General features: G+C 44.1%; 1 protein-coding gene across 1 annotated transcript in view; it reads left to right on the forward strand.

Moving 5' to 3' along the window:
• Window positions 1–15428, forward strand: part of DSCC1 (DNA replication and sister chromatid cohesion 1) — a 73863-nt gene that overhangs the window by 17455 nt on the left and 40980 nt on the right. Inside the window, exon 2 of the mRNA XM_082245338.1 lies at window positions 11535–11763. Within this exon, the coding sequence (XP_082101464.1) occupies window positions 11591–11763 (173 nt within the window). The 5' untranslated portion in view covers window positions 11535–11590. The remainder of the gene's footprint in view (window positions 1–11534; window positions 11764–15428) is intronic.

The raw sequence follows: 15428 nt of genomic DNA on the forward strand, positions 1-15428 counted from the left end.
CAAAACATCACTGCTCTAGAGGAGATCTGCATGGAAGAATGGGCCAAAATGCCAGCAACAGTGTGTGAAAACGCTTGACCTCTGTCATTGCCAACAAAGGGTATATAACAAAGTATTGAGATTAACTTTTGTTATTGACCAAATACTTATTTTTCCACCATAATTTGCAAATTCTTTAGAAATCAGACAATGTGATTTCCTGGATTTCTTTTGTTCTCATTTTTAACTCTCATAGTTGAAGTATACCTATGATGAAAATTACAGGCCTCTCATCTAAGTGGGAGAACTTGCACAATTGGTGGCTGACTAAATACTTTTTTGCCCAACTGTGTGTGTGTGTGTATGTGTTTGTGATCCGGCACGGTTGCCCTGTAGCAGTAAATCTGCTATGGGGCAGTCGGCAAGTGGTTAGTAGGTTGCATGGATCAGCCATAACTTTGACCACTGACAGATAAAGTGAATTAAAATGACATTTGGAAGTCAATGGAATATATTAGGCAGCAAGTAAACATTGTTCCTGAAGTTGATGTGTTGAAATCAGAAAAAATGGTAACTACAGTTTGTTGTGTATGGGGCTGTGTACCTGCAGACTGGTCAGGGTGCCTATGCTGACACGTGTCCACAGCCAAAAGTGTCTACAAATGGCACATGAGCATTAGAACTGGACCAGAGAGTAATGGGGAAAAGGTGACTTGGTCTGAGGAATCACATTTTCTTTTACATCATGTGGATGGCTGGGTGGGTGTGCGTCACTTACCTGAGGAAGAGCTGGTGCAAAGATGCAGTATGTGATAAAGGTAATCCAGCGGAGGCAGTGTGATGTCAATGTTCCGCTGGGAAACCTTGGGTCCTGCCTTTCATGTGGATGTTATTTGACACATACCACCTAACTAAACATTGTTACTGACCAAGTACACCCCTTTATAGAAAGAGTATCCCTGATGGTAGGATAATGCACCCTCAAACACTCCCCCCAAATAAAAAAAACAGTTCAAGAATGGTGTGAGGAACACAATTTAATTTGAGGTATTGACTTGGCCTCCAAATTCTCAAGGGGGTAGATTTACTAAAACTGGAGAGTGCAAAATCTGGTGCAGCTCTGCGTACAAACCAATCATCTTCCAGGTTTTTATGTCGATGCTTAACTGAACAAGCCGAAGTTTAAAGCTGATTGGCTACCAATGAGGAGGTAAGTAAAGCCTTGGACAGAGTGGTGGCTGTGGATGTAGTATACTTGGATTTTGCAAAAGCGTTGACACATGGCTAATGTGTAAGGTAAAGTCTACAGGCTTGGAAAGATCAGTTTGTAAATGGATAGAAAATTGGCTAGATAGAATTCAGAGAGTAGTGGTTAAAGATTGGGAAATCAACCCCAAACGGGGAAAGGGAAATTGCGATAGCAGTGAGGTGTGATGGAAAATGTAGATGCAAAGGTGTATAAAAGTATAAAAAAAATTATTTTATTTAAATTCAAATAAAAAGACTGTTTGCTATAATAGCATCACAAGATCAAAAATACAAAACATTATTGCAACAAACCTTAAGAGCCCATTCACACTAGCGCGACTTGTCAGCCTGACAAGTCGCGCTCCCTCGCGGTCCATTGACCGCTACAGGACCTGTTCTAATAGGAGTGACACAAGTCGCTCCGATTTAGAAAAAGGGTCCTGTACTATTTCGGGGCGACCTCGGAGCGACTTGCATAGACTTCCATTATGTGAAGTCCCTGCAAGTCGCTCCGAAGTCGTGGTGCACGGTAATGCACAAGTCTCCCCTGAAGTAGTAAGGAGTCGCGTCGCCTCTATGTGAACCGGCTCTCAAAGCGCACAGAATTCAAAGAAGAAAAATATATTGCACAGGATCACTCAAATACATTGGTACATGTGGACTCTAAACCCGTACGCGTTTCAATCGAAGGTCTTCTTCTGGGGGTACATTTGTCCAAGGTTTTGAACCGTATATCAGAGTGAGATGGGATTTAAAATATATACTGTGGCTATCTAGTCCTTAGTATTGGCCAAACAACATATATTTAACATATATTTGATGACTTGTTATTCAATATAGTAGAAAAAGCTTCCAGCTTCAAATCCCAAAGACCGATACTCCTCTATATCAGAGGCAGAGACTGATTTGCTCCCACAGTCTGTATTTGACAAAGTCACACGCACTCCTTCCTAGAGCTCTAAAAATGTAGTTAGCCCAATTTTTTTGTATAATGTAAAAGATTGTTACGCCAAGACTCGTGATCTTTATTCTAAGCAAAAAATAGTGATTCTCATTTTATCCAGAATCGTGGTGCCCTAGTATAGGATTGTGTATATGGGATTGTATGGTTGTGTTTTTTCTTTTTTGTTTTTTATTGGTTGAGCTAGATGGACTTGCATGTGTACCTTGCACAGCTGCACCAGTTTTTGCACACTCCAGTTTAAGTAAATCTATTCAATATTAGGTGTGTGGTCATAAAGTTATGGCTAATCTGTGTGTATTGTATAGCAATATACTAATAGTCTTGTAAAACGGAAAGTTAATGAACAGGAGAGAAATCCAAATCAATATTTGGTGTGACTACCCTTTTTCTTTAAAACCGCATCCATTCTTCTATGTACACTTGCACAGTATTTGAAGAAATTTGGCAGGTAGGTTGTTCCAAACCTCTTGGAGAACTTGCCACTGATCATCCGTCTGTGGATGTAGGCGGCCTCAAATCCTTCTGTCTCTTCGTGTAATCCCTGAGAGACTTAATGATGTTGATATCAGGGCTCTGTGGGGGCCACATCATGACTTCCAGGACTCCTTTTTCTTCTTTACACTGAAGAGAGTTCCTAATGACATTGGCTGTATGTTTGTCCTGCTGCAGAATACATGGTATGGCATGATGGATAAGTATCTACATGTGTACTTAGAAGAATTGATGCAGGCTTGAAGCCAAAGGGTAAACACACAAATTTAATGATTTGATTAAAATTTTTCTTCTGTATGCTCACTTTGCATTTGAGGTCCGGAAGGCAGGGGGCAGTCTTCTATTCCTGTGGGTGATCCTTGGCGGCAGCAGCAGAGGCTGTGGCCCGTGAGAGCGCAGCTGATTCGGGGCTCTTCCTGTATCCGGTCCATGTGTAGGAGGAAAGAGGCGGAGCTCCTGCATTCCACACTGGCCTTAGAAAGTGACGGGGTCATTCCGGTCACCGTGACGTGATCATCGGGCGCCAGAGACACTTGTTCTGGTCTCTAAAGCGCGAACAGGAGATAGCTGGGCAGCTGATGCTATGTGGACCCAGCAAAGGCTGTAAAACACGGACAGAGCGGAATGGATTCCTCTGCAGCACCTGCACAGGCAGCAGAAGCAGGCTCTGGCATCAGCACCTCTCAGGTAAGCTTGGGGACTCTTCCCTGTTGCGTATCCTGAGGGGGGTCTTTCTTTCCTTCACCATAGCTTAGGGCTTGGTTAAAAGGGCACTCTTCCTTTTCCTACACAGGGGAGTTTTGAGGACTCGGGTGGCTAAATGCTCAGACTAAATAAACATTTAATGTCTGGACAAAGTCCCGGGGCAACCACCCAAAAGGAAATGTGCAGTTTGTGTGGCAAAACTGAGCTCCTCTTGGAGTAAAGCAGTCTGCCGCACATGCTTAGTTAAAGATGATCCAGATGTTTTCTCAGAGGATGCTGACTTCGGTTAGAGATGAACTAACCTCTACCGTTAGTTCCTTTTAAAGATCTTACTGACAAAATGCAGACTCCCTCTGAGTCAGGGCTTGGCTAAGCCTATGGCTGGAGTTCCTCCGCAGAGTGCAGTTGTGGATCCATGAAAGGAGTCTGCATCTACCCATTCCTCACAGGAAGGATCATGGGAAGAGCCTAAGGACAGGGAATCCAGGGGCTCTAGATACAAATTGTCATTGAGGATGTGGATGATTTATTAAAAGCTGTCTGTTACGCTTGAAATTGAAGAAGAGAAGGTTCAGTTATCTAAACATGATCTTATGTATGAAGGAATGCATAAGAAAAAGGCCAGGGTTTGCCTTGTTCACAGTTCTCTTCTAGATACGATTTGATTAGAATGGGAAAATCCTGAAAGGAAACCAATTTTCTCCAGTAACTTAAGGTTTCCTTTTTGATGATGACATGGCACAGCCGTGGAACAAGTATCCCAAGTTGGATGCCCCTCTTTCAAAGATTTCCAAAAAGATGGATCTAGCCTTTGATGCTATGGGTACACTTATGTCGCTTTTCCACTGCATGGAACCGTAACGGTTCGGCGCGCTTTTGTGCTTTTCCACTGCTGGTACCGCATGGTATAGTGTCGGAACGGTTCGGTACGGTATGGTATAGGTTTGCTTTTCCACTGCATGGAACCAAACGGTACGGTACGGCTCTGAAAAAACAGTACCTACTCGATTGTGGTTCCAACAGGTACCAAATCCCACAATCCTTTGCATGCAGTCACTACTAGCCACTGATTGGTCAGAGAATCCCACCCACCCCATTGTTATCCCACCCACTTAACTTTAGTACTACTTTAGTGGAAAAGCAAACCTATACCGTACCGAACCGTTCCAACACCGTACCATGCGGTACCAGCAGTGGAAAAGCAAGCAGGGCCGAGTAGAGCCAAGCCGGTACTTGCAGTGGAAAAGTGCCATTAAAGACCCCATGGATAAGAGAGGGGGTATCCTATTGCGCAGGGCCTGGGAGGCATCTACCAATAGTCTCAAACCGGCCTTGGCATCCACTTGTATAGCCAGACACCTGTAGTTATGGCTTTCACAAATACAGACTCACTTGTCTGCCGACACACAAAGGGATCAGATTTTTAAATCTTTGCCACTTCTTTTCCAGGCAGTAGGTCTTTTTGGCTGATTCCTCCGCTGAGGCGGTTAGAATGGCAGATAGGACCTCAGCGTTGGTTAATTCAGCCAGAAGAAGTCTCTGGCTTAAAAGCTGGTCAGGATACCCTTCTTCTAAATTGCTCTTATGTAGTCTTCCCCTGACAGGCGATCATCTCTTTGGGCCTGGGTTACAAGAAACTCTGGAACGTACTGCCAATAAAAAGGGCTTGTTTCTTGAAAAGAGGAAGTTCCCAACTCAAAGTTTTTTTCGAAGGAAGGGGGGTAGACAGCAGGATCCGCAAGAAAAGGAGGCCAGGCCCAAGAAGCATTGGACTGGTCACGAAGGCAGAGGAGGGGGGGTCTTGTTTAACCCTCCTCAACAACCCGCCAAGCTGAAACGACTCATTCCGCAGAGTTGGGGGGGAAGATTAAGGGCTCATCTCAGAGATCACCTCAAGCCCTTTCATTTTTAGATCAGTCTGTGCTCCTTGGCCAACAGGAGTTTAATGCCCGGCCTCTGGAGAGATTGTTAATTACAAGTCTGCCCAGGGATCGAGTGAAGGCTACTGCCCTGGGTCTCCAGTTAGGAGACTTGGTGGATCCAAATGTTTTGGTTCCAGAGGCAGAGCAGGGCAAGGGGTTTTACTCCCACATCTTTGTGATAAAGAAACCCTCTGAGTTACCGCTTAATACTGAATCTGCGTGCTATAAATCACTTGATCAAATACAAATGTTTTTGCATGGAATCAGTTTATTCCATAAGGAATTTTCTTTAGCCGGGGTGCTTCATGGCAACGCTGGACTGGAAGGATGCTTACTTCCACATCCCCATTCACCCAGCATACCAAAAGTTTCTAAGACTAGCAGTAAAGCTAGCATCAGAAATCCTGTATTTCCAGTTTCAAGCACTACCCTTCGGGTTATCATCGGCCCCACGCATCTTTACAAAAGTCCTGGGGGAAGCATTAGCCCCATTGAGACAAAAAAGCAATTCTGATTATCTCATACCTGGACTACCTCCTAGTAGTGGCAGGTTCGTTTCAAAAACTAGAGAAAGATCTCCAGATAGTTCAGGAGCGCTAGGCTGGTTGGTCATCAAGGAAAAATCTTCTCTAAAACCTTTTCAGAGAGTGACATACCTCGGGTACGAGATTTCCTCCTTAGACCAAAAGATTTTTTTCTTCCGAGGGAAAAGGTTTCAAAAAAAGCTCAGATAATGACATCCTTACAGACCAACCAGTGGATCTCGCTCAGATATTTCAAGAGCCATCGACCTTATGACCTGCTGTTTTCTGGCTGTGCCTTGGGCGCGGTTTCAACAACGCCCTCTTCAACTATTCTTTCTAGGGATCTGGGACGGGTCTCCAAGTTCCTTGGAATTGAAGGTAAAGAGAAGCCTGTGGTGGTGGTCGCCATTTCACCTCACAAAGCAGTTGGAATGGGTCATTCCGATATCACAAAGAATAACAACGGATGCAAGCTCTTTCAGATGGGGAGACCATCTTCAGGATAAAATAGCACAGGGAGACTGGTCCCCGCTGGAAGCAGGAGCCTCCTCCTAATCAAAAAGAGCTCCTGGCAGTACAGAGAGCCTTAGAGGTTTTTCAGGCAGACGTCAGAGGACACCCCCCGCAGATCCGCTCCGACAACATTACAACTGTAGCGTACCTCAACAAACGGGGGTACAAGAAGTCAAACATTGCAGTTCATAGCCTAAAGGATTTTATCTTGGGCTGAGACGAATCTGGCCTCAATTTCAGCAATTCATCTGAAAGGGGCTCAGGATTGTCTGGCAGTTCACCTCAGCCGCTACCAGCTGTGTCGGGACAATTGGTCCCTCAACCCAGAAATATTTGTGGAAATTCTGCCAGGTGGGGTTTCCCATAGGTGGACCTCTTTTCAACCCAAACAAATACCAAAACAAAGAAATGATTTTCCCTGAACCCAGGGGATCAGTCTATAGGGATCAACGCCTTTGCGAATCCCTGGCCGTTCAACCTCTGTTATGCCTTCCCTCCTATCAGATTAACCACTTCCATACCGCTCCTACATGTAAAAATCATCTTTTTTTTTTTTGCTAGAAAATTATTGGGAACCCATATACATACATACACATATATAATTTTAGCAGAGACCCTAGGGAATAAAATGGCGGTCATTGCAACGTTTTGTCACACGGTATTTGCGCAGAAATTTTTCAAACGCGTTTTTAAAAAAAATACTTTCGTGAATTAAACAAAACACTAATGCCCCATACACACGTGCAGATTATCTGCAGACTTTTGTCTGCAGACTTACCAAAACCATATAATATGAGGTCAAACCTTAACACTTTCAATTTGTATGCAATCCGGCAGGCCCTTGCACTACATAGAAAAGGTAAATCTGAAGACAAAAGTCTGCAGATAATCTGCACGTGTGTATGGGGCATTAGCCCAATTTTTTTTGTATAAAGCGAAAATTGTTACGCCAAGTAAATGGAAACCTAACGTGTCACGCTTTAAAATTGTGCACACTCATGGAATGACGCTAAACTTCGATACTTAAAAATCTCTATAGGCGAAGCTTTAAACATTTTTACAGGTTACCAGTTTAGAGTTACAGTGGAGTTCTTGCGCTAGAATTGTTGCTCTCACTCGAACGTTCGCGGCGATACCTCACATGTATGGATTGAATGCAGTTTACATATGTGGCCACGACGTACGCATGTGTTCACTTCTGCCTGCGAGCACGCGGGGATGGGGGCCTTTCAATTTTTTTTTTCTTTTTTTTTCTATTATTTTTACACTTTCCCTTTTTTTTTAAAAAAAAAAATGTTTTTTTTTTTTCTTTTTTTTGATCACTTTTATTCCTATTACAAGGAATGTAAACATCCCTTGTAATAGGAATAGTGAATGACAGGTCCACTTTATGGGGAGATCTGGGGTCAATAAGACCTCAAATCTCTCCTACAGGCTAGAAAGCCTGAAAAAAAAACAAAAAAACCCGATCTCAGCTGAATGCTGAGATCAGTGCAGTTTCGAAACTGCCAGTCAGAGACTGCCATGGACCATCTGGTCCTCGTAGTCTCTATGGTACACTTCTGCCGGCGGCCGATTCCTTCTCCGGCTCGCCGTTAGCACGGGAGAACCGGAAGAAGCACCAGAGGGCGGTGTCCCTGCCGCCTGTAAGAATGCTCAAGCGGCTGTTCAGCCGCTATGATTGTTCTTATGGTGAAGGGAATCGCCGGCGGAAAAAAATTATATCTGAATGATGCCTGCGGCTGGAGGCATAATTCAGATATCCCCACTTAAAGCCCAGGACGTCATATGACGTCCACCTAAGGGAAAGTGGTTAATCCCGGAAGGCCCAACAGAAATTTCTCTTGGAGGACACCAACTTGATTCTGGTAGCCCCCTCTTGGCAAAAAAGGCCATGGTTCCCATGCCTACAGGCACTAGCCTTGGAGCCTCCAATGGCTCTACCTTTTAAGAGAGGACCTTCTGACTCAAGGTCCGATAACTCATCCTCGGGTGGCATCCTTAAACTTGACAGCTTGGTATCTGAAGAGCAGATACTAAGCTCCCAGGGGTTCTCAGACAAAGTTGTGAAAATTCTAGTTAGTTCTAGAAAGCCTACCACTAGAGCTATATACGGCAACGTTTGGAAGAAGTTTAACTCTTGGTTATCGTAGAATCAAAAAGTACCTGACGTCCCATCTATTTTGGAATTTTTTCAGGAGAGTGCCGACAAGGATCTATCCCTTAGTAATTTAAAGGTACAGGCTGCAGCCATTGGTGTTTTTCTCCAGTACTCCCTTCTAGAGAAACCCATTATAGCAAGGTTTTTAGGGTTATCGCCAGGACAAAACCAATAGTGGTTAAATCAAGTCCTACCTGGGGCCTATCTCTAGTCCTTCGGGCCTTGGTGACTGTTTCTTTTGAGCCTCTGTATAATTTGCCAGTAAAATTTCTTACACTGAAAACTCCGTTCCTGATTGCAATTACATCAGCTCGTCAGTCGAGTCAGTGAACTTCAGGCCCTCTCAATTAGGGAGCCTTTCATTAGAATTTTTGATAAGGTAGTGTTAAAAACCAATTCAGGGTTTTTGCCTAAGGTAGCCTCTTCCTTTCATAGATCACAGGATATTGTACTACCAACCTTATGTAATTTTCCAAAAAATTTAAAAGAAAAATGTAAATTTTTTTGCATGTCAGAAGGATTCTTCTTGCCTACCTAGAGGTTACCAAGACCTTTAGGGAGTCTGAAACCTTATTTGTTCTTTTTTCAGGGACACACAAGGGTAATGAAGCCTCTAAAACCACCATAGCCAGGTGGATAAAGCAGACAATCTCTGAAGTCTATAGAGTTAGGAATGTTGCTCCACCTTTTGTCAAAGCACATTAAACATTATGTGCATTAAAGAGCTTTGTCCACATCCTGGGCTCAAAGGGCTGGTGCCTCGCCAGAACAAATACGTAAGGCAGCTACCTGGTCTAATTTTTCGACCTTTGTTAGATTAGACATTATCGCCTGCACCTCCTTTCTACCCAGGGGCAGGCTTTTGGTCAAAAGGTTCTCCAGGCAGTAGTCCCTCCCTAGACTGGTAAGTTCTGGTTCATCGTCTCATGGGCTGTCCTGGAAGACGACTTGAGAAAAGCAACTTGGACGTAACTCCTTTTTTGAGAGTCTTCCAGGACAGCCGGATTCTCACCCTGTGATGTCTTGTATTATGCATATGTTTTACAGGAATGTCCTACGGTTCTCGAGAAATACTGAAGGGTGAGGACTGGAGGACCGTCTTTAATTTGGTGGGGTTAATGTGTTTCCTGTTCTGTTAGGAGGAGCCCTAGGTCTCATGGGCTGTCCTGGAATACTCTCAGAAAAGGAGTTACTGGTAAATCTAACTCTGCTTTTTTTTCAAACATTCTTGGTTTACAGCATTTCTTCACACTTGCCTAAAACCTTTGTTCTTGGGCTTAGATACACTTTGGGGGGGAATTTATCCAAACTGATGCAGACAGAATCTGGAGCAGCTGGGCATGGCAACCAATCCGATTCTATTTCTCATTTATCCCCCCTCCCCATTCCATCCCCTCTAGTCTGGCTATACTGTAGTCCCACGATCTTGCCTTGTAAGGGACCGAAAAACCTGCTTCACTGGTCCGAGAATTTGAAATCCTTCTGGCATTTTCTCCTCTCCTTGCAGTGCTGACTGGAGGGGCTAGACAGATTCTGATTGGTCAGCGACGTCCATGTGGTGGTGCTGATCAATTGGAATGCCTCTTGTCTGTACATGCTGAGAGGTATGGAAAGGAGTCTGATTTGACATTTCAAATCTAAGCCAATTGCTGGCAATGGCACCGTCCAAATCGGTGCGACGCTTACTTTGCGGCTCTGCACAGATTCCCAAAAGTAGTTTCTGTACTACTTTATGCTACTTTGGGGGGGGGGGCGATTTCAATATAAATCTGTGCAGCAACCTGCACAGATGTCTGTGATATAGCCCCCCCTGAAGCCAGACTGAAAATCCTGGTTTGAATTTGTGCGAGTTTCAAACCCGCCTCAGTGTGAACCTACATTAAGCTGCGGTGATCTTTAAATCCCCCGGACAGGTAAAGCGACGCTCCTGTATGACAGAGCAGGATCCCTGGACTACAGTACATCGGGACCGGTGGGGATGGGGAGGGGGTCTAGTGTAAGGTCACCTTACAGATTTTCTATTAAAGGTGACCTTACACTTTAAGCTTTGAAAGTGAAAGATCTAAGCTGATTGGTTGCCATCCATAGCTGTTACAGCGTTGATAAATTCCCCATAGTATCAATTTTGTTGTGGCTGGAGTCCCTCATAGTGCTCATTGTGGCGGACCGCCTGGCACCCTGCGTGGGTGCCTTTTACTAAGATACAGCTTTCTCCAACTGGAACCAGGTTTTCTAGCTGAGAATTGCACCCAAGTACTAGACAACACTAGCTTAGGTGCAAATTGGAACTGACCCTTTATTGTAAATTCACACCAAATATATACCACATAAAATCATAAGTTTGATCACATTATCCTAAACAATGCAAACTTTAAACCGTAATATCACCAGTGTATCTAACAGTACATCTAATAAACGGCTAACATAAACATCCCACAATAGTTTGGTAACGAGGTGAAGTGGACACAATACTAGCAGACAGAAACAATAGGTAACTCTATTAACAATGGGGATTCACACTAAGAGGCACACAATGGGGAATTATACAATGAGAGAGACCCCTTAATAAACAGATTTACACACAGCAGTAGTAGACAACAGCATAAGATTGTTTTTAAGATGATTTTAATCTTCTGCTTAGTCTGAGTCTAGGAGGGGCTGCTGATTCCATACCCCAACAAAACACAGGGGCCCCAAATCTGCATCCAGTTCCCAGAGTCTGTGTGTTTTGGGGAGACATGGACCTGAATCCAAAGCAAAACCACTCCAAAGGTTCCCCAGACACACAGCTCCTTCAAAAGCCTTGGCTCGTAGTTCGTAAGCAAGAGGCTACCCTGCTGTCCCCTCTAAAAGCCCCTGTCTCGGTTGGGTCTGTCACACTTATAATGGCTAATTTTGATGTGGGTCTTGGATAAGGGCATCCTTTTGCCACTAACTATTCATTGCAGCTTTGCATCCTGCATAGTACATATCCCCAGATTAATTTTTTTCACCCTAGTAGACCAGTGTCCATTATATCGTTGCAGCCATTATTCTCCCTGCCCTTCTGGTTTGCGTGTGATCTAGAAGGACAGTTTCTACAATGAGCCGGTCTCAGGGTGAAGTGGAAGCTACCCTGCAAACAGCGAAGCTAAATGTGGAGGATTTGAGGAGCACCGCCCAGTGCCTGGCGTTCAGTGATACTTTCACTTCCGGGGATTATTGTCTGATGGAACTGGATGATACTCTATGTAAGGAGATTGAGTCTGGTGGCAGGTAAGATACAGAGAGAGAATCTTCATGTACACATACACTTTCTATGCTGAAGTTTATCAATTTCAGCTACGCAGGGCATCTCTGCAGTGTGAGATCTAAGGTAATGCTTCCTCTGACTGCTAGTCTCAGAAGATTTGGAGTGAGATTTGGTGATATTACTAGTGTGCTGCTCAACTGGAAGTTCTGAAATAAGGAAGCCAATCTCTTTCACTGCAAAGATGGCCACCTGCCCACAGAGACACTATGCAGAACAAGGCAGAGTAACTAGGGATGCACCGAAATGAGAATTCTGGGCCGAAAATGCAGGATGCCCTTGGCCGAAAACCGAAAATGACTTTTTTCCCCCAAATGATTTTAAAATAGGTAGAACAGGGGCATACGACAGAAACTGGCAGCGATGTACACCTGTAGCTAGTATGTAGTATATGTACTGTGACGGGTTGGCAAGTGGTTAATTTAATTACCAATGATATTTGTATTATGCAGCATGAGGGGGTTAATGTATTGCCACTGCTGGTCACTGATGCATTAGTGACCGACCAGTGGCAGTTAATTAACCCCTTTGTGCTGCATTAGTGCAACCAGTATCAGTGTTAATTAACACTGGTTGCACTGATACTGGTTGCACTAATGCATAACAAAGGGGTTAATTAACTGCCACTGGTCGGTCACTAATGCATCAGTGACCAGCAGTGACCATACATTAACCCCCTCATGCTGCATAATACAAATACCATTGATAACCTCGCCTCAGCCCCCCCCCCCCCCCCCTCAATGATGCAATGTCCTTACTTGTCGGCACCTCTCCTCTCCTCCCGTGTCCTTCCTTTCCTTCCTTTCAAAAGTGCCGCCTCCCGGTGATGTCACTACAAGACTCTGTGTATGTCACCAGGACAGAAAGTCAGGTTTGGTTGGAGTAAAGCTTTAACATACAGTGCCTTTTTCACAGATTTGATTTATGTTACAAAGTGTATACAATGTGTATCTGCAGTCAAAACTTAACGAGAGAGAGAGAGAGAATGTTACAAAGTGTTTCTGCAGTCAAAACGTAACATTCCATTTCGAGAGAGAGACTGACTCTAGGCTGTGATTTATGATCCGTTCTAACTACAGACGCTTATACGGCAGCAGACATCCACATTACATAGTTACATAGTTACATAGTTACATAGTTAGTGAGGTTGAAAAAAGACACAAGTCCATCCAGTTCAACCCATGATGCGTGTGTGTTTGCTTTTAACCGTACATTGTGTACCCCTGTATGTTGTGGTCTTTAAGGTGTACATCTAATAGTTTTTTGAAACTATCTATGCTCCCCGCTGATACGACTGCTTGTGGAAGAGAATTCCACATCCTTACCGCTCTTACAGTGAAGAACCCCTTACGCACTTTAAGGTTAAACCGCCTTTCCTCAAGTTTTAGTGAGTGGCCACGTGTCTTATTGTATTCCCTTTCTCTGAATAGTTTGTTCCTTATGCTAGGGTCGCCAGTACAGTATTTGTACATTGATATCATATCCCCCCTCAATCGTCTCTTCTCCAGAGAGAATAGGTTCAGTGCTTGTAGTCTTTCCTCATAGCCGATGTCCTCCATTCCCCTAATTATTTTTGTTGCCCTCCTCTGGACTTTCTCCAGTTCCAGCACATCCTTCCTGCGGACCGGTGCCCAGAACTGGACAGCATACTCCAGATGTGGCCGGACCAGAGTCTTGTAGAGCGGGAGAATAATCTCTTTATTTCTGGAGTGAATCCCCCTTTTTATACATCCCAGTATTCTGTTGGCTTTGCTTGCGGCGGCTTGGCATTGCATGCCACTGCCAAGCCTGTTGTCTACCAGTACCCCCAAGTCCTTTTCCATCCTAGACTCACCCAGAGGTTCACCCCCTAGTGAATAGCTTGCTTTCTGGTTTCTGGCACCCAAGTGCATTACTTTACATTTTTCTACATTAAACCTCATCTGCCATGTGGTTGCCCACCCCGTTATTTTGTTCAGGTCTGCTTGCAAGATTTCCACATCCTGCATAGAAGATATTGGCATGCCTAATTTAGTATCATCTGCAAATACTGAGATTGTACTAGATATCCCCTCCTCTAGATCATTTATGAATAAATTAAACAGGATTGGTCCCAGGACAGAACCCTGGGGGACCCCACTTTCCACACCCGCCCAATCCGAGTACTCCCCATTAATCACCACCCTCTGGACTCTCCCCTGGAGCCAGGTCTCTATCCAGGTACTCACCTTATGATCCATACCTACCTTCCTTAGTTTGTACAGTAAGCGTTTGTGAGGAACGGTGTCAAAGGCCTTTGCGAAGTCCAGATACACCACATCCACAGGCTTACCTTTATCTAGGTGGCAGCTCACTTCATCGTAGAAGGTTAACAGATTGGTTTGGCACGAACGATTTTTCATGAATCCATGCTGATTTCTACTTATAATACCATTTTCATTACTAAAGTCTTGTATGTGGTCCCTTATCATCCCCTCCAAAATTTTGCAGACTACTGATGTTAGGCTGACCGGCCTATAGTTACCCGGGATATATCTCGGCCCCTTTTTAAATATTGGTACCACGTTGGCTTTTTTCCAATCAGCTGGCACCATACCCGTCTGTAAACTATCCTTAAAGATCAAGAATAATGGTCTGGCAATCACCTGGCTGAGCTCATTAAGAACCCTCGGGTGCAAGCCATCCGGTCCCGGGGATTTATTTATGTTAAGTTTCTCTAGTTTAGCTCTAAGTCTATCCTCTGTTAGCCATGGCGGCACTTCCTGAGGTGTATTATTTAGTTCGGCCTTACAAGCGGGTTTCGTGTAGCCCCCCGATTCCTTTGTGAAGACTGAAGAAAAGAAATTATTTAACACTTCCGCCTTTTCTCTGTCCTCAGTGGCCATTTTTCCTTTATCATCTTTTATGGGGCCAATGTGCTCTGGCCTGGCTTTCTTACTGTTTAAATACTTAAAGAACTTCTTGGGGTTCTTTTTGCTCTCCTCCGCTATATGTCTCTCGTGTTCTATTTTAGCCGCCCTGATTTCATCTTTACATTTCTTATTACACTCTTTGTAGTGCTTAAATGCTGCCAATGACCCCTCAGTCTTGTATTTTTTGAAGGCCTTTTCTTTAGCTCTAATATACATTTTAATGTTGGAGTTTAGCCACCCAGGGTTTAGTTTTGCTCTTTTAAATTTATTTCCCTGTGGAATGCACTGGCCCACTCCCTTGTTAAGTATGCTCTTGAAGCACTCCCATTTTTCCTCCGTGTTCTTTGTTCCCAGGGTTCTATCCCATTTGATATTTTCTAGCAGCGAGCGCAGTTTAGGGAAATTGGCTCTTGTGAAATTCAGCGTCCTTATATTACCCTTGTGTTTCCTATTACTGTAATTAATACTGAAACCAATTGACCTATGGTCACTGTTCCCTAAGTTGTCCCGTATTTCTATATCCGTGATCAGGTCTGTATTGTTGGTAATCAGTAGGTCAAGTACCGCATTGCTTCTTGTCGGTGCATTCACCATCTGACCCATGAAATTGTCCTGCAAAACATTTAGGAACTGCCGAGCCTTGGCTGAGTGTGCGGTTCCTTCTGCCCAGTCTATATCTGGATAATTAAAGTCCCCCATTATAATGACATTTCCCATCCTTGCTGCCAATCCTATCTGTA

The sequence above is a fragment of the Pelophylax lessonae genome, assembly GCF_965119305.1.
Source record: "Pelophylax lessonae genome assembly, chromosome: 2".
NCBI classification, from domain to species: Eukaryota; Metazoa; Chordata; class Amphibia; order Anura; family Ranidae; genus Pelophylax; species Pelophylax lessonae.